Source organism: Schistocerca gregaria, chromosome 5, assembly GCF_023897955.1.
Source record: "Schistocerca gregaria isolate iqSchGreg1 chromosome 5, iqSchGreg1.2, whole genome shotgun sequence".
Classification (NCBI taxonomy): Eukaryota; Metazoa; Arthropoda; class Insecta; order Orthoptera; family Acrididae; genus Schistocerca; species Schistocerca gregaria.
Genome location: NC_064924.1, coordinates 457617892 through 457637144, shown reverse-complemented (window position 1 = coordinate 457637144; position 19253 = coordinate 457617892). Strand labels below are relative to the sequence as shown.

General features: G+C 39.3%; 1 protein-coding gene across 1 annotated transcript in view; it reads left to right on the top strand.

The window, feature by feature from the left end:
- Positions 1–19253, top strand: part of LOC126272470 (mitotic checkpoint serine/threonine-protein kinase BUB1-like) — a 213779-nt gene that overhangs the window by 92926 nt on the left and 101600 nt on the right. Inside the window, exons 6-7 of the mRNA XM_049975348.1 lie at positions 1297–1451; positions 9438–9519. Of these exons, the coding sequence (XP_049831305.1) occupies positions 1297–1451; positions 9438–9519 (237 nt within the window). The remainder of the gene's footprint in view (positions 1–1296; positions 1452–9437; positions 9520–19253) is intronic.

Genomic DNA, 19253 nt, shown 5'->3' with positions numbered 1-19253 from the left:
CAACACTGGCTGGAACATGCCTCAGCATTTTTCCAATATTTTGATTTTTGTCTTGATGTGTGGTCTACGAACAGTAGATATCTGACCACTTACATGTAAGTAACACTTTTTTTAATTTTATTGTCAGTTTATTATCTGAGATTCTGTAACTGGCATTTAAATAACAAATGCTGAATAATAATGTTTTCAACTACCAGTTGCATGAAAGTGAGTGTGTTCAAAATAAATTTTACAAAAATGCGATACATCAAATAAAAATAATACACTTTTTTATATCTGAAGATTAAAACGTGTTATTGAGGATTATAATTTTTTCATATCACAATTAGGTATTTCACTTGTCTGTAAACTTTAAATCATTTTCATGTATTAGTAATTAAAAATGTTTTTATACTAAAAGTTCTGATTCAGTATTTTTTAATTAACATTAACATTTGACAATAAATATAGAATTTAAATAAAGGTAGAGTGTCAGTTCATAAAGTCCTGTTGTCATTGAGGTTTAAGGCCAACAGCCAATGTTTGTTAATTACAGTACTGTTTTTCTGAAGACTCGGTACAAATAGTTCAGCACATAGTTTTGACACATTCAAGACTGTCACTGATGTCCCTAGAACCTACCATATTTGGTTGTTCAGATTATTCAACTCCTTTTAGATGGAAAATATGTGAAAAACAGCACACATGCTTGGTAAGCTACCAGCAAGTGCTTGCTATTGACAGTTTGTTTGGAGCTTGTAGAGCAATCATGTTGAGTATATGGATTCATTCATTCACACACTGGGAAAGGTGGTGTGGAAGAGCCCCAAACTCACATTTGGAAGAAGCAGTGTTGAAATCCTTCTCTGGCCAGCCAGATTTAGGTTTCCATGATATCCTAAATCTTTTAAGGCAAGTGGTATCCTCCAATTAAAATTACTATATGATTGACAAATTGCGTTGGCAAGACGGCGGAAAGGGGGGAGGGGAATTGACAGCACACACACGCCCAGCTACAATTCACAGTGCACTGTACGTACCTACAAAACAGGCAATACAGCAACTGGCACTCATGCATAAACTGTGGCTGGATAGCGGTTGGTTCCTACCACTTGATGTACTGAACCATCAATCATAAAATAATTTTAATTGGCATATAGTGTGGTTCATAATTGAGTGGTAGCCTAGTTACCCAGATGGACCTCCTGCCTCATCCTTTCATCTCTTCCCATTTTCCATTCTTGCTCCTTATTTCCATAGGATTTTAAATCTGTAATATGAATTAGTGAAATACTATGTTACTTGTTTTATTTACAGTTCAGAGTGGTGGAAAATACTCTCCAGTTCATGGAACTACATTGGGAAATTCACATAATGATTACAAGTCAAAGGCTACAGATGGCTTTCACTGTCGTGTTGCAGTTTTTGAAGTGCCAAACCCATCCCAGAGACCAAGGTACCCAAAGGAAAAGGTAACCACAGTCTTATTTCTTATTCATATGTGTAATTTTTATATTAAATGGGTTATTCACTGTAGTATGTTGATCAAAAATTTCTGAATCCAATGTTACCAGAGTAACATTAGTGTTGAATATGCGTATAAAAAGATATTTAAATAGCAACAGCAAAATTTTGTACTATTGATTTTATAAAAACTCTTTGTGTGTGGAGAGATTTTCCCTATGTTAACTTTATTGTGTCCGTTATACAGCTTGTATTAATCTAATCTGCAGACTCACGTTCATGAATTCGGACATTAGATTAGTAAACCATTTACGTGAAGTGCTCTGTAGGGAATGTGTCAGTTCGTGTTTGGCGCATAGATGTTTCAGTCATTAGTTAGGGTATCAAAATGTAAAATTACTCTGGCTGTCTGAACACTGAAGCTAAATTACTGAATGAATGATTCAGTAAGAAGATTTTATTGTTGTTGCTGTTGTTGTTGTCCTTTTCAGTCCAGAGAGTGGTTTGATGTGCCACACCTTGCTAATCTATATTGTGCAAGCCTATTCATCTCTGCATAACTGTAGCAACCTACATCCACTTGAGCCTGCTTGCTGTAGTCATTCATGTCTTGGTATCCTACAATTTTAAGACACCCAGTGAACCCCCTCCCCCACCCCCCACTGACGAGTGAGCACCCCCCCCCCCCCCCCCCACCCACACACACAGACACACTGCATAACCAAACTGACTGTTCCTTCATGCCTCAGGATGTGTCCTTGTGAACAATCCTTTGTTTTAGACATGTTGTATGATAAAATTCTTTCTTCACCCCAGTCGTTTAAATACCTGTTCATTAGTTATCCAATATATCCACCTAATTTTCAGTATTCATCTGTAGCACCACATTTCAAAAAGCTGTATTCTCTGCTCCCTGTCTGAAATGTTTATCATACCCATTTCACTTCTGTACAAGACTACTCTCATGGCAAATACTTTCAGAAAATACTTCCAAATACTTAGATTTATAGTATGTATTAAATATTTATCTTTTCTGGAAAAACTGTTCTTGTAACTTTACCCTTTACATCCTCTTCTGTTAGTTTGCTGCCCAAATAGTAAAACTCATCTGCTGATTTCAGTGTCACTTTTCCAATCCAATTCCCACATCACCACCTGATTTAATTCAAATACATTCCATTACTCTTGCCTTTCTTTTGTTGATGTTCACCTCATATCCACACTAGCAATACCGTTCAACTGATTTTCTAATTGAACTGTTGTCTGACAGAATTACCATATAATTTGCAAACAAAGTTTTTATTTTGTCTGCTTGTACTTTCTCTTTCCAAATTTTTCCTTGTATTCTTTTTATGTCTGCTCATTGTATGGACTGAAATAACTCTGGGGAGGGACTACTACCCTGTCTCACACTTTCTAAACAACTGCCATTCAACTCTTGTAGCGACAATCTGGTTTCTATAGAATTTGTAGTTAACCTTTTGGTCCATGTACTTTATCCCCAGCAACTTCAGATTTTTGAAGTGTATATTCCTCTCCATGTTGTCAAATCTTTCTCTATATCTGCAAATGCTAAAATTGTAAGTTACACTTTTTCAATCCGTCTTCTAAGATAAGTCATACTACGTAACAATATTGTGAAAAGAAAAGTGGCTACTCACCATATAGTGGAGATGCTGAGTCACAGATAGGTGCAACAAAAAGACTGTCACAAATACTAACTTTTGGCCATAAGGCCATCTTCAGAATTAGACAGCACACACACACACGCGCATACACACTCACGCAAACATAACTCACACACACATGACTGCAGTCTCAGGCAACTGAGGCCACACTGCCAGGACCAGCACTGGCACATGATGGGAATGGCCACAGGGTGAAGGTGAGGGGGAGGCTGTGGCAGGGAGGAGGAGGGATAGTAGGGTAGGTATAATGGACAGTGACGTGCTGTTGGGGAGTGCGGAGGGATGAGGTGGAAAGGGGGTAGGGCAGCTATGTGCACATGAGAGGTTAGACGGAGGGAACGGAGAGGTGAGGAAGGGGGAGGGGATAGCAGAAAAAGAGAGGGGTAAAAAGACTGTGTGCGATGGAGGAATGAGGGCTGTGTAGTGCTAGAATGGGACCAGAGAAGGGGCTGGATGGGAGAGGACTATGACTAAAAAAAGTTTGAGGCCAGGGGGGTTATGGGAACATGGGATATATTGTAGGGAAAGTTCCCACCTGCACAATTCAGAAAATCTTGTGTTGGTGGGAAGGTTCCATACGGCACAGGCTGTGAAGCAGTCTTTGAAATGAAGGATGTCACGTTTGGCAGCGTGCTCAGCAACAGGGTGATCCACTTGTTTCTTGGCCACAGTTTGTCAGTGGCCATTCATGTGGACAGACAGCTTTTTGGTTGTCATGCTCATGAAGATTGGTAATTCACTCTTGATCTGATTTGTTGTGTCTCTTCTGACTCTGCCTGAATCCTAGCGTAGATTTTATGACTGATGTTCATATCAACTTCTCGTTGTCCATTATTGGGCACAACTTCTTAAGCAATTTCACTACTTTCTTGGAAAACCACAACAAAAAAGGTGGACACTGCATAGAAGTATCTGTTACTTCGAAAGCTTCAAAGTGTTGCTGTAGTATCTGCAGATACAGCTCTCACGTACCCCAGTACGCACTGAATAGAGACAATGCTGGAGTACCTTGTGCTTTCTGAGCATTCAGCATCACTTGTAGATGTGCTGGTTTGTAGTTGTAATGTTTCCATTTGTTGTTGGTGGCATACTTCAGCTGCAGCCTGCTGTTGCTGTTGTTTCAAAATCTCTTCCACTATAGTGTCCATTTTGCAGGTTGCTGGTTCACATGAAATGTTCAAAGCACATCACCACAGTTGTTATGATTTTTTTCTGAAAAGACAATCACAAACACAACAAGCAATACATGTTAAAGGTCAGCTAAGTCATTGTTGGACATTGGATGTAACTCCAGTCAAAGCAAGGCACAAAAACAAGTCAAAGTCTGTAGCAATGGTAATTATTTGGGTGCAGTAACTATAAAGGCTATTTGAGTACACACAGCTTTTTGATGGAGTTTTGCGTGTCAGCCAGTGTATCCTTGGTGGCAGAGACATTGACTGGCCCATGCAATCCTCCCTGAATATTGTGGGCTCTGCTACCTGTCCTTCTGGTGGTTGGGGCTGTAGATACTCATGTTGATGTAGTAATTGATATCTGGTGCAACTGTGAGGATATCCTTGCAGGTACTACTCTCCATCTTCACATCTATGCCCATAGTGCAGATCACTATGTATTGCATAAAGCAATAGCACTGACATACTTACACATATAGTTGAGTCAGCTTGAGTGTCTGTAGTATATGTTAAGCATTACATTGACTGCCTTTTACTTTGAAATTAGTTCAAACCTTTTTTTTCCTGGATAATATTCTTTGTAGATCATCACAATAAAGGAGTTCCATCTTCTTGCACACATTAGCTATTGTGTAACTATCAGCTGCGGTCAAATGACTGGAAGTCACTTCACACATGATAATATTGAAACAATTCAATAGAATCAGTAATTTAAATACCATACTATATACATAATTATTATTTAAATGAATCATAACATAATTTTTTACAATTATTACTTGATGAACTGCTGTATCTGTTTTTACCTGTCATGCCTCAATCTGTAAAAGATCATAGTTTCATGTGCAGTTTGTGTGTGTGTGTGTGTGTGTGTGTGTGTGTGTGTGTGTGTGTGTGTGTGTGTGTGTGTGTGTTCTTCTGTGATTTCACTGTTAATTATTCTCTTTAGGTAAGCACTAATGTCGATAAGAGAAGAACATCCAATGGGATGGAATGATAATCATTAACAGCTACCAGACCATTACAGTTTGCTCTTTTTCAGTCAGTTGAACAGCAGATTCCTCTCACGTCTTTACACAATGTTAATCAAATTTACATCCACAATACGTGACTTTTGCATAACATACACATGATCATTCCATCAGGAGATAGTGGTTATAATGCTTTGGCTGGTGTAAGTCTTAACTGATCCTCTGAATTTCCTTGTGGCTATTAATTTTCACTTGAGTGTTGTAGCATTGTGAAACTGATTATTTTGTATGCAATGGGCTGTTTCTTCAAGGGCTGAACTGATAAGATAATACGCTAGTAATAGTCATTTTCTGCATGACTCATTGTTTTTTCCATATGTAAAACAACCTAAATAAATATTGTGACAACAGCATGGTGCTCAGAACATGTACATGACTCAGATAAAGAGTGAATGATGCAGCTAATGACACAGTTTGTTTGGTTGTTGTTGTTTTCGTGGTCTTTAGTCCAAAGACTGGATTCATGCACTTCTCTACAATAGTGTCTCCTGGTCAACCCTTTTATTTTGTTACCTCAGTAGCAAAACTCGGCTACAACTTTTAGTGTCAGATTTCCTGGTACAGTTGACTCATTTAATGAGTGCATTCCATTACCTTGGCTTACTTTTGTTGATGTTCACTTTAAAACTTCATTTCAAGGCACTGCTCAGTACACTCAACAAGTCTTTCGCCATCTGTGACAAAATTGCCATTTCATTGACAAACCACAAAGTTTTTGTTTCTTCTTTATAAGCTTTAATTCTTTTTCTAAATTTCTCCTGAGTTCCCTTTACTGTTTATACACAAAGTATGTATTGAATAACACCGGGGATGGGGTAAATCCCTGTCAATCCCTTTTCAATCACTGCTTCCCTGTCAAGTCCTTTGACTTATGTAACTGCAATCTGTATTATGTACAAGTTTTAAATAGCATTTCATTCCCTGCTTTTTATTTTACCATTGCTACCTTTAGAATTTTTAAACAAGTGTGTCCCAGTCAGTTTTTTTCAATTCCAGAAACTTTCTCTAAATGTAGAAATCCCATAAATGTATGTTTGCTTTCCTTCAGTATATGTTCTAATATAAATTGTAGCATCAGTATTATCGGAGTTTTGCTATTTGGGGAGCAAAATAACTGATGATGGTCGAAGTATAGAGGATATAAAATGTAGACTGGCAATGGCAAGGAAAGTGTTTCTGAGGAAGAGAAATTTGTTAACATTGAATATAGATTTATGTATCAGGAAGTCGTTTCTGAAAGTATTTGTTTGGAGTGTAGCCATGTATGGAAGTGAAACATGGACGATAAATACTTTGGACAAGAAGAGAACAGAAGCTTTCAAAATGTGGTGCTACAGAAGAATGCTGAAGATTAGATGGGTAGATCACATAACTAATGAGGAAGTATTGAATAGGATTGGGAAGAAGAGAAGTTTGTGGCACAACTTGACCAGAAGAAGAGATCGGTTGGTAGGACATGTTCCGAGGCATCAAGGGATCACCAATTTAGTATTGGAGGGCAGTGTGGAGGGTAAAAATCGTAGCGGGAGACCAAGAGATGAATACACTAAGCAGATTCAGAAAGATGTAGGTTGCAGTAGGTACTGGGAGATGAAGAAGCTTGCACAGGATAGAGTAGCATGGAGAGCTGCATCAAACCAGTCTCAGGACTGAAGACAACAACAACAACAACAACAGTATTATCTTTCATGTTTTTACATTTCTCCAAAATCCGAACTGATCTTCCTCGAAGTCAGCTTCTACCAATCTCTCCACTCTTCTGTAAGTAATTAATGCCAGTATTTTTCAATCATGACTTATTAAACTAGATATCTGGTAATACTCATAAATTCAGCAATTGCCTTCTTCAGAATTGGAAATATTTAATTTTTCTTGAAATGTGATGGTATTTTGCCTCACGCATGTATCTTGCACACCCGGTGGAATAATTTTGTCGTGGCTGCCTCACCCAAGGATCTCGATTTTTCCAACGGAATGTCATTTACTCCAGGGCTTTGTTTAAGCTTAGATCTCCCAGAGCTCTGCTAAATGATTCTTATAGTATAATATCTCCTATCCCATCTTCATTTGCTTCTTCTTCCCTTTCTATAATTTTGCCTTCAGATTCACTTTCCTTGTATAGTACTTCTGTATGTTAACGACCTTGCTGCAGTCAAATGGCTCTAAGCACTATGGGTCTTAACCTTGCTGCAGTGATAACAACATTTTCCATCAGGCCACTGAAGTTAAGTGCTATCAGGTTCGGCTAGCACTTGGATGGGTAACCATCAGCTGTTGGCAATGAGGATGCGCTGAGCCCTTGAGAGGTCAATTGAAGAGCTACTTGATTGAGAAGTAGCGACTCCAGTCAAGAAAACTGACCACGGTCGGAAGAGCAGTGCACTGACCACATGACCCTCCACCAGTGACATCTATTGGCTGAGGATGACATAATGGTCGGTCAGTACTGTTGGGCCTTTTGAGGCATCCTCGGGTTAAGTTAAGTTTAGTTTAGTCCTTCTGTATATTCCTTCCATATTTTAGCTTGCCATTTGCTTAGTACTGGCTTACTGTCTGATCTCTTATGATTCATACGGATTCTTTTCCCTAAAGGTATAGGTGGCATCTATCTTTCTCCTGGTTATGCGTGCTTCTGCAGCCTTGCATTTGTCCTCTAGCCATTCCTGCTTAGCTATTTTACACTTTTGAGAGGATAACAATATTTTTTTCAGTATACCAAAATCAGTTAGAACTTAGTCATTGCAAAGAAATATAAGCACAATTCTGAGAAATGCGAAGACAGTTAATGCACAAGAAGCAGTCAGGATAAACATCAGCATATAGTTTTGTGTATGTTGAAATATGATACTGAGACAGGCAGAGAAGGCTGAGCAATATGATTTCAGCTTCAACTGCTAAGGACAAGCATAGAAATGATGAACTGTGGACAAATGGTGACGCTAGACAACATTTTGACATGTTTATGAGCCAAAATATTACGACATCTGCCCACTGTGAGACTGAATGCCACCTGGTGGTGTTGTGGTGATGTGATGTGATAATGAAAGTGAGGAGCAGAGATGAATGGGGAATAACTCTGTGGGCAGTATGGGTCACAGTTTGAGAAATCCACTGAATTATACAGCATTTTACATTTACTGATCATATCAACAACATTCCGTAGCAGAACTTCAGTTTGTTTTTTAAATTTTCATTTTTATACACATATAAAAAACGTTTGGAGCTCCTGTCTAACTGGCTCTTCTTTTCTTCTGAAAATGGGTTCAAAAGATGCCTCATGGTATTAAGAAAATATCACCTCCTTTACTTTATTAAGGCAGCAATTGCATAGTGAAGATTCTTGTAATTTTGTGTGACAGCAAATATTCATTCTGGTTAGGATGACCATCAACAAATTACAGACTGTCACTATGGCCTAGCCACACTGTAAAGCATTACTGACCTCCCTGTTCCTCTGCTCTTTGAGAGCATGAGAGCATTAATCTTGCCATCATTTCATAAAGTGACTGAGTGAGGTAGCATATTGGTTAGCACACTGAGCTTGCATTCAGGAGGTGGGATTTCAAATCCCCGTCCATCCATTCATCCAGTTGCAGGTTTTCCATGGTACCTCATAATCAATTACACCAAATGCTGGGATTGTTCCTTTGAAAAGTATACAGCTAATTTCCTTCACCAGGCATTGTGCTCCATCTGTAATGTTTTTATTATTAATACAATGTTAAAGTTTAGTCTTCCTCTTTGAAAACTACGTATGTACTTACAAGCTGTGTTTCATACACTAAACTTAGTATAATTGCAGTATGTACAGTTCTGAGGCATTTGACTTTAAGAAGAAAGCATGTTCGTCAGTAGAGCCCTGTTTGTGTATCTATTCAGCACGTAGTGTCCATATAGGTATGGTTGTTGTCAGTCTTTCCTTTTATTTGTATGCTACCCAGCATTGCCGTAATATATTTTAAGCTTTCTTTTACATCCAGTGTCTGTTTTTTCTCTTGTTGGTTTGCTTTATCTTTAACAAATGAGGACCGATGGCCTTTGTAGTCTGGTCCGTTTAACCCTAACAAACCAACTTTAACAAATAAACTTGTTGTGTACAGGTGTATGCTGACAACACGGAATATAGTTTGGAGGAACTACGTGCAGTAAACTACATGAGAAAGGAAGGAAACACAGAGGGAGGTGAGAAGGATTTCTCAAGAAGATGTAACTTTAATCTGCATTTTACAATGTCCCCATTGGTAACCTATGCTTCTCGTCTGACCATGAAAAGTAATGTTTTGATTTATGTAGGGTTCATATGGTGGTGAATAAAATTTCCGCACTCTCCATAATGTTTGAAAACAACCAATTACTTATCTGCAATTTGTTCAGTGTAGTTGTCACATTGCTGTCTAGTTTCAAGACTTCAGGTTCCACATTAAATTCAAATACAATATGTTGGTGGGATATTTCAGAATCAAATTAAGAATTCTTTAATTTTTTGCCTTTCATTAAGTACAAAATTTATTTTTCAGTCTTCCAGGCACATACAACTCATTTCAATCAAACCCTTCTTTCTATTCCCAGGAATTCTACATCACGACTCTGTACCGAGATGGTACACTTTGAAATGTAATATGGCTGTTTTAAATGTTACATGAGAAAACAAATTTATATAAATTCTCATTTGTCACACACATTTATAAATCCTGTATAAACTTGTCTATATAAAAAATAAATGGACAAACTGATAGCATTACAGAATGAACTGAGTGATACCAAGGTAGCAGAATAGTGGAGCAGACTGATACTCCGTGAAATAAAACTCTTTGTCTTAAACACGTGGATATCTGCGACAACAGTGTGTATTGACTGTTTCTGTTGATAGGTTATTACAATTTTATCGTTGTGTACATCTCACCTTTCTTGTGTCATTAGATTCACAAAATGGGAGCATGGATCATTTTTGCTCTTGTATTGTATTTGTAAATATCATTATTACTCTCAAACTCAAATGGATTTCATTTAACATATATTTGGTAGGGGTTTACATATAACACGGATAGTTGATAAACATTTTCTCTCTGAATAAATGTACTGTACGAGTAGAATTCTTCTTCCCGTCTGCTTAAATGGATGCCCACGAGCCTACGTGAAATACTAATTCTTTATTTTGTACAGTGAGTGGTTTTTACCTATGTTGTTTCTGTCATCAACCCAAATGCTGGTTCTCGCAACTCAACATTGTACATTGCTGGGGTCTCTTCCTGTTCTACTCGGAGCGCGAGAAAATTTTTTGCAATGCCTCTACGTGTGCTGTAGTTATTCTTGCCTCTTTGTGTGCTGTAGTTATTCTAATTTTGTCCTCATGATCCCTATATGAGCGATATGTAGGGGGTTGTAGTATATTACTGGAGTCAGCACTTAAAGCCTGCTTGTGAAGCTTTGGTAGTAGATTTTCTCAGGATAGTTTACATCTGTTGTCAAGAGCCTGTCACTTCAGTTTCTTTAGCATGTGTGTGACACTCCTATCGATCACGCAAATCTGCAGCCATTCTTGCTGCTCCTCTCTGTATGCATGTAATATTCTCTATTAGTCCTATTTGATATGGATCCCACACATTTGAGCAATATTTTAGAATGGGTCACACAAGAAATTTGTAAGCACTCCTTTGTAAACTGACTGCATTACCCCAGTAGTGTACCAATAAACTGAAGTCCACCACCCACTTTACACACGACAGCCTATGTGATCAGTCCATTTCATATCTCTACAAAGTGTTACACCCAGGTATTGGTGTGAGTTGGCAAATTCCATTTTGATATAGTCATAGGATATTACATTTTTTAGTTTTGTGAAATACACAGTTTTACATTTCTGGACATTTTAAGTAAGTTGCCATTCCTTGCACCATTATGCACTCTTATCAAGATCTGACTTCAAGTTTACACAGCTTCTTTCAGACAATACTTCATTTTAGCTAACTGTATCATCTGCAAAAAGTTGGAGGTAACTACTAATATTGTGCTCTAGGTCATTAACATATGGCATGAACAGCAAGGGTCCCAACTCACTTTCCTGGGGGCACACCTGAAGTAATTTCTACGTCTGCTGATGACTCTCCATCTAAGATAACATGTTGCATCCTCCCTACCAAAAAGTCATCAATCCAATCACAAATTTCACTTGATACACCATATGATCATACTTTTGGCAATAAGTATGGGTGTGGTACTGAGTAAAACGTTTGTTGGAAATACCGCATCTACCTGATTGCCTTGATGCAAAGCTTTCAGGATGTCATGTGAGACAAATGGGAGCTGTGTTTCACATAATTGATGTTTTGGAATCCATGCTGTTCAAGACACCTCATTATGATCGCACTCAGAATATGTTCTAAGATCCTACAACAAATTGGGTAGTTTTCTGGATCACTTCTGCTACCCTTCTTGTAGATGGGTGTGACCTGTGCTTTTTTCCAAGAACTGGGCATGGTTTTTTTGTTCAAGGGATCTACGATAGATGATAGTTAGAAGAGGGGGCTAATTCAGTTGCAGATTCAGTACATAATCTGATAGGGATTCCATTGGGCCCTGGAGCATTGTTCAATTTTTAACAGTTTCAACTTTTTTCAGCGCCACTGACCCTAATAATCATGTTTTCAGTGGTATGAGGATTAAATTGGGACAATTCTCATGTGTTTTCCTTTGTAAAGGAACATTCGAAAACAGAGTTAAGCATTTCAGCTTTTGCATTGCTACCCCCAGTTTCAGTTCCTGTCTCATTTGCTAGGGATTAGACACTAAATTTGGTGCCACCAACAGCCTTTTCATATGATCAGAATTTCTTTGGGATTTGTGAAAGATTATTTGACAGTATACTGCTATAATAGTCATTGAAGGCTTTATGCATAACTTTTTTTGCAACTGAGCCTGTTTTATTCTGCATCTCTCTATCTGTAGTCCTAAGCTTTGTTTTTTACCTGTTTTGCAGTAGTCTATATTTCCTTAGACGTTTCTTTACTGTGGCAGAGGTGCCGACTTGAAAAATATATATATATATATATATATATATATATATATATATATATATATATATATATATATATATATATATATATACCAGTCCTATTTGCAGATGACACCAGTGTATTGGTGGAAATAGGGAGGCTCTTAGGCAGTATGCTGAAGTCACAAATAAAACGATTTCAGAGTGGTTTGTGAGGAATAAGCTACTGATTAAACCTTAAAAAAAAATGACCCTATAAAATTCCACACACAGCAAAAGTAAAAAGCCATTAAAACCAAATATTTATTTGGAAAACCAAAAAATTAAGTGTCACTGAAACAAAATTGCTTTGTTTACTTACAAGACAATCTGAAATGGAATTCCCACATCACATACTTAAATTCTAAGCTATCTAAAATGACCTATGCAATGGGAATTATATGGAACAACACAAGTGCTGAAGGAGAGAGGTGTATTATGCACGCGTACTTTCCCTTTTGAGTTATGACATCATATTCTTGGGAAATTCTACTCACAGCATAACAACTTTCAAGAAACAAAAAGAGATTGTGAAGACAATGAAATATGCAAACAGCTGCAAATCATGCAAACTAAAATTGACTGGCATCTATTCCCTACCCCTCGACTCGCTGAGACGTCAATCACAATGTCATTTCAGTTGGAGTATAGGTCAGTAGTGGTACAAAACAAATACATAAATAAAGTTGAAGAAACATACCTTAATTTTTGATGGCAAATGTACTCCTCCTCAGATCATTCCTGCATATGAACTCGTCACATATGGCATCAAGGTCGAGTTTCATCGATTCATCTCTATGGGCATTGAGAAGGGCGATTGCATTAAGACGATCCTGTCTCATTATAGAACGAAGATACGTTTTCACCCTCCGCAGACAAAAAAACGATAGCTCAGTGATGCACAACATTATCGGAATCGTCAGCACTACACTTATGAATTTCACTAGTTCAGGCAGTAGGTCAAACAGGTGGTTTTTGTGTTTTAGGTATTTCACTATGTCAACCAACAAACTAATATTCGCAGAATCACTACTTTGGATAATCTCATGAAGCATGCTTCAGTGTAGAAGCAAGTGTTATTTGTCTATATCTGATTTGTAGAAAGATAGAATATCGAATGAATGTTTGTTATCACCAAGAAGAAATTGTTCAATTTGATTCACAAACATGAATGATTGAGTTTTGAACCATGATTCTAAGAAGCTGATGGATGTATCCATTGTTTCATAATACAATCTTCTATATTTGTCACATACTTCAGTGAATGTTTCTACAGATGAATTGATGGAGTCATTGTAATTCTTAGGGACTTTTCTTTTACGGGTAATTTTGGGGAATCAACATCCATATCTTGACATTTTGAAGTTACTTCACCCCAGAATGATTCAAAATTGTTTCTCATAAATTTAATAGAAGTTACAAGAGTGAAAATCATCTTATTGGCCTCCTCTAAGTGTAGGGATTTCCTCTGTAGTGCTATATTTACGGTATCAGTGTGACCAAACAGTTTTAGCAAAAGTGATAACATGAAAAAGAAATCATATGTCTACATATTAATCAAAAAGCCGTTTGCTCTGGCCCCAGTCCCTGAATCCTCATTTCTTGAAACATTTAGGAAAAAATCCCGAAGTTCTGTATAGTTGGACAAAACTGAAGACATTGCCAAGTATCTTACAGCCCACCTTGTAGGACAGAGTGGTTTCAAATTTGTAGAGGCATCTGCCTTCGGGTGAGCAAAAAGATCTAATCTTTTAGGTGAATCTCTCACAAAATGTATTAAGTCCTTCATAACATTCAATGCATTTCTATATTCTGGAACTGCTTTCACAGTATCTTGTAGTGTTAGATTTAAACAGTGTACTAGGCAGTGCACAAACATAGCTCACTTCTCAATTTCCATAAATTTTTCCTGGACATCATTATGTAATCCGGCCATGTTAGCTGAACTGTCAAAGCATTGGTCTCTACAGTTAGATGTAGGCAAGTCAAATCGTCTTAAAATGCCGATAATAATATCAAACAGAGCCTTAGCTGTGATACTTTGTATTGAGTATAGCCCTAAAAAATATTCTTCTATCTCTAGCGAAGCGAGTTTATCTCAGTCAAATTAGCGGAAATGTGCAACGATAGCAAAGCACCCTTTCTGCGTGTTTCAGCTAACAATGCATACATAAGACTTTCTGCCACTTGCCAGCCATCCTGTTGACTTCAGCATAATTGCTGTTTTCCAGCTGCCAGCTCAAGTGCCTCAGTGCTCACTTTAATTAGTCTACTCTTGTCTTTGTGATAAATAAAGGACTGAAGTACTAGGAATAATCAGAAAATCTCTGTTTGAGGGTGTTGCTGCAATATATGAGCCCTGTTCAAAAAATTCTGAAACGTTTGTAATTTTGCACCAATTGTGTGTTGGATTGAAATGCGATGGGCATCCATGCACGTGCCTGTGTTTAATGTGTAACTGTCAGAAGTTTCATCATTATCTGTAAGTTATTGTTCACTGCTGTATTGAGTAGAATGTTCTGTCGCACAGTTTGCGAATTTCAGGGTGGCAGAGATAGAGGAGTAACACGTCTGCATTAAATTTTCTGTGAGACTCAAGAAAACCTTTACGGAGACACACCGAATGATCCAAGAAGCCTACAATGCTGAGAGCTTAAGCTGTAATCATTGTACCAATGTTTCACACGGTTTAAAAATGGCTGGAGAAAGTTCATTGCGGACACCCTTCAACGTTGCTCATTTCAGGAACACCAATGAAATTGTGCATGCCAACGGAAGACTGACTGTCCGAGAGATTGCAGAAGACTGTAACATTTCAGTTGGATCATGTCATGAAACACTAACGAGCTACTAGGAATGCATCGTGTAGCTGCCAAGTTTGTCCCATGGCTCATGAGTAAAGACCAGAAAGAACTTCGTCTCGCAATCTGTGAAGATCTTTTGGATCACACAAATGAGAATGAGATGTTCCTTACGAGAATCATAACTGGTGAGAGACGTGGGTCTATGGCAATAATGTTAAACACCAATGTTCAATCTTCATAATGGGTTGGGAAAGGTTCTCCAAGATCGAAAAAAGCTCGTCAGGTCAGGTGAAATGTCAAAGCTACGCTGATAATCCTCTTTGACTTTGAAGCATTAGTTCATCATGAATTTGTGCCACAGAGACAAACTGTTAATCAATTATGCAACAACATGCACCCTCAGGGGCTCAGCATTAATTTTTTGAGTACAAGCTTGACGACCCCGGGGTTCCTGAGCTGGGGACTGGTAAGTGCTCCCAGTCTCCTGTTACCATAAGCTCTGGGCATGAAAAAAACCTCTATAAGAAAAATCCTCAGTCTCAGGGTGTGCTGTGCAGTGATGTGATGCATGGCTGTTGAGGTGGAACATCTGAAAGAGCCTACCACACCTCAGTTGCGTAAGTCTTACTCAGGCACGCGGGGCTGTGTCTGAGTGCACCCTTGTTTCCCTAGCTGCTTGTGGGAACGAGATTGAACCCTCAAAATCATCTTCTCCTCCTCCTCCCAGTGGAAGGGTATACCACCTGGAAGTATTCATGCCCAATCCTCCTGTTAATTTGCATCAGTTAAATTATAGTAACAGGGCTCAAGAAGTCACAAATCAAAATGTATTTTTGGTCATTAAGAGGAAGTGGGGGGGGGGGGGGGGCATTTGAAAAAGTGTCCCCCTTCTACATCCATAAAGGCTTGGAAGGACTTGCTGGAAGCATGAAGTCTATTAACAGGCTTCAGAATTGTTCCCTACTGGTTGAGACTAACAGGACAAACCAGGTGGAACTACTTACAAAGACTAAAAAATTGGGTGAATGTGATGTAACTGTTGAACTGCATAACTCCCTTAACTCTAGCAAGGGTGTGGTCACATGCTGGAACATTATGGATATCGACATAGCTGCACTTAAAACATTGAGCTTTAAGGGGGGTAGTGGACATAGTGCAAAGGATGCATAGGAATAATGGAGAAATTGAGAAGAGCACCACCTTCTTGTGACCTTTAATTTTCGAATATTGCTTGACCACATTATGGCAAGTTTCCTCCGACTTAGGGTTAGTTGTTACGTACTTAACCCTATGTGGTGCTACAAATGGCAGTGTTTTCGTCATATAAAGCTGAGTTACGGGGGTGAAGCGACCTGTCGGAAATGTGGAAAGGCAGTCCATGAAGCTGGGATTGACTGTCCATCTCCAGCAGTCTGCATTAACTGCTCTGAGAGCCACCTAGTCTGGAGCCGAGACGGCCCTGTTTTTGCAGAGGAATGAAAAATTCCATAACTAAGTCACCAAGTGGATACCCTGTGTTGAAATCAAAAAGGAATATAAGGCGACAAAACCTCCCGTCTTTACTTCTTATGCTTCAGTGGTGCACAGACCTGTTCCTGAGGTTGACTCTTTGATGCAGATGTCATCCAGTGTACAACCATCCACCACCACCATTTGTATTTGCATGTGTATATGCCAAGGCAAAACGAGTAAGGATAAAGTAATCCAAGCAACCGCCACAGAAAAGACGAGCAACAGTTCCATAGTGAGTGTCAAGAAGGAATAAGACAAGCAGAGTGCCTCTCAATGCCCCCTTCCCCCTCATCCTCATAGAGACAGGATGCAGGGAAAGGTTATGACATTCAGGGTCATTCTTTCACTTCTGACTGAAGAGGAGGAGATAATGAAGTTAGATGCCTTGGCTCCAGGCAGCCCCTCCACTCCACCTCACTCTACAAGTGCTTTACCTTTATGGTGCAAAGACAGGGGTAAATTAAAACCACATTGATGAAATGACTCTCGTCCTACAGTGGAACTTGCAGTGTTTCAAGACGCATGTGGAGGAATTCCTTCTCTTATCTCAGGGTAGACCACTGTGTCTGTGTCTCTAGGTGACTCATTTCCATCAGTCGTACATCTCTGAACTATGAGGCTATGTACTCCATAAAAAGGACGACCTGAGTGGAGAGAGAGATAGAGGAGGCATAGGTATTTTCGTTAGTACGATCTACCACTCTTCGTCTCTCTCTCTCTCACTTACGACTACTTTACAAGCAGTTGCTGCATCAGTGAATTTGCATTATCCATTGACAATATGTTCCCTTTACTTGCCCCCACATGATGTACTTGATGAAGATACCCTAACCGACCTTATTACACAGCACCCCTGCCCCTTCATTCTCTATGGTGATTTTAATGCTCACAGTGTGCTTTGGGGCTCTGAAACTACCTGCCCCAGGGATAGAGCAATTTAGAGGCTTCTCATGTCGTCATGCACATACTTGCTAACTGTGGGACAGATCTCTCACTTTGCTCTCCAGCTCTTGCTCACACAGCTCAATGGGAAGTGGTTGATGACTTGAACGGAAGTAATCTTGTCCTGATATTGATTCACCTGCCAGATGTGGTGGAATCCGAAAGGAAACTGCCATAATGGGCACTCGGTAGAGCCAACTGGACACTTTATAGCCAGTTGACTCAATTTGAACATTGAGCAAATGTTGAGGCATGGGTGGATCGTATTGCCAAAATAATCCACCACGTCGCTGCAGCACCCATTCCACAGGACAGAGGCCACCTGTCTGTTGGTTGAGTGCCAAAAGTTGCTCTGCAATCTGGACCAGGCGTGCGGCTCTGCATAGATCCAAGTGTCAGCCAGTTGCAGAGAATCTTGCAGCATTTCAGGTGGCGAGGGCAAAGTGTTGCTGAATTATTAGAGAGAGCAAGAAGATGTCATGTTAACAGTTCCTGAACACTATTAAACATTCCGCTAAAAGTTCCATTGTGTGGTAGACCATCAGGAGAATTTCTGGAAGAGGAGGCAGGTGCCCCATGGCTGCTGTAATGGGGAACGGCACTCTCCAAACCAATCTGTGAGACATTGCCCAGACTATGGTGGCATATTTTGCCACAGTTACTGCAACAGCCAGTCAGGATCCAGGTTTCCAGTGCCATAGAGTGGTTGCTGAAAGCTGTAGTTTGAACTTCTGATCCAGCTCTGATGAAGATTACAACTATCCGTTATCCATGTGGGAGCTGGATTCTGCATTGTCTGTGGCTTGTGATACATCTCCTGGTCATGCCAGGATCCATTACAGTATGCTGTGGCACCTCATAAGATGAAACAAAAATATCTTCCTTGCACTTTTTAATGCCGTTTGGGCGTCAGGTCACTTTCCCAACTCGTAGTGTGAGGCAATTTTAATTTCTCTTTTAAAACCTGGGAAAGGCCATACATGCCCTAGTAGTTACTGTAGTGTTGCCCTCACTAGCTGTATGGAGAAGACCTAGAAATGGATGGTCAACCACTGCCTTGTCTGGATCATAGAATCCAGGCAACTCCTTAGTCTCTTTCAGTGTGGGTTCAGGATGTATCGCTCCACCTTTAGTAACCTTGCCCTCCTGGATGCTGCTATCCAACAGGCTTTCCTACACTGGAATCACCTTGTAGGTATATTTTTTGACATCAAGAAGGCCTACAATACTACTTGGAGGCATCTTATCCTGGAGCAGCTTCACGTATGGGTTTTTCGTGGTTGTCTTCCCATTTTTATTCAGTCGTTCCACTCGCCATGATATTTTATATACCAAGTCAGTGACATCCTGTATGATAACTTTGAACAGGAGAACGGTGTCCCTCAGGTAGCATTTTAAGTGTTACTATCTTTGCCAGAACTATTAATCATGTTACATCCATAGTGAAAAGTCCTGTCAAGTGTTCTTAGTTTGTGGATGAGTTCTCTGGTTTTGCTCTTCTTCAAGACTCGCAACGACGGCACATCAGTAGCAACTAACTCTTCGATGTTTGGGTGATTGGGTGCAGAAACGTGACTTAAGTTTTCCATCGAGAAGTCTGTGTGTGTTCTTCTTAACCGTTCTTGTTC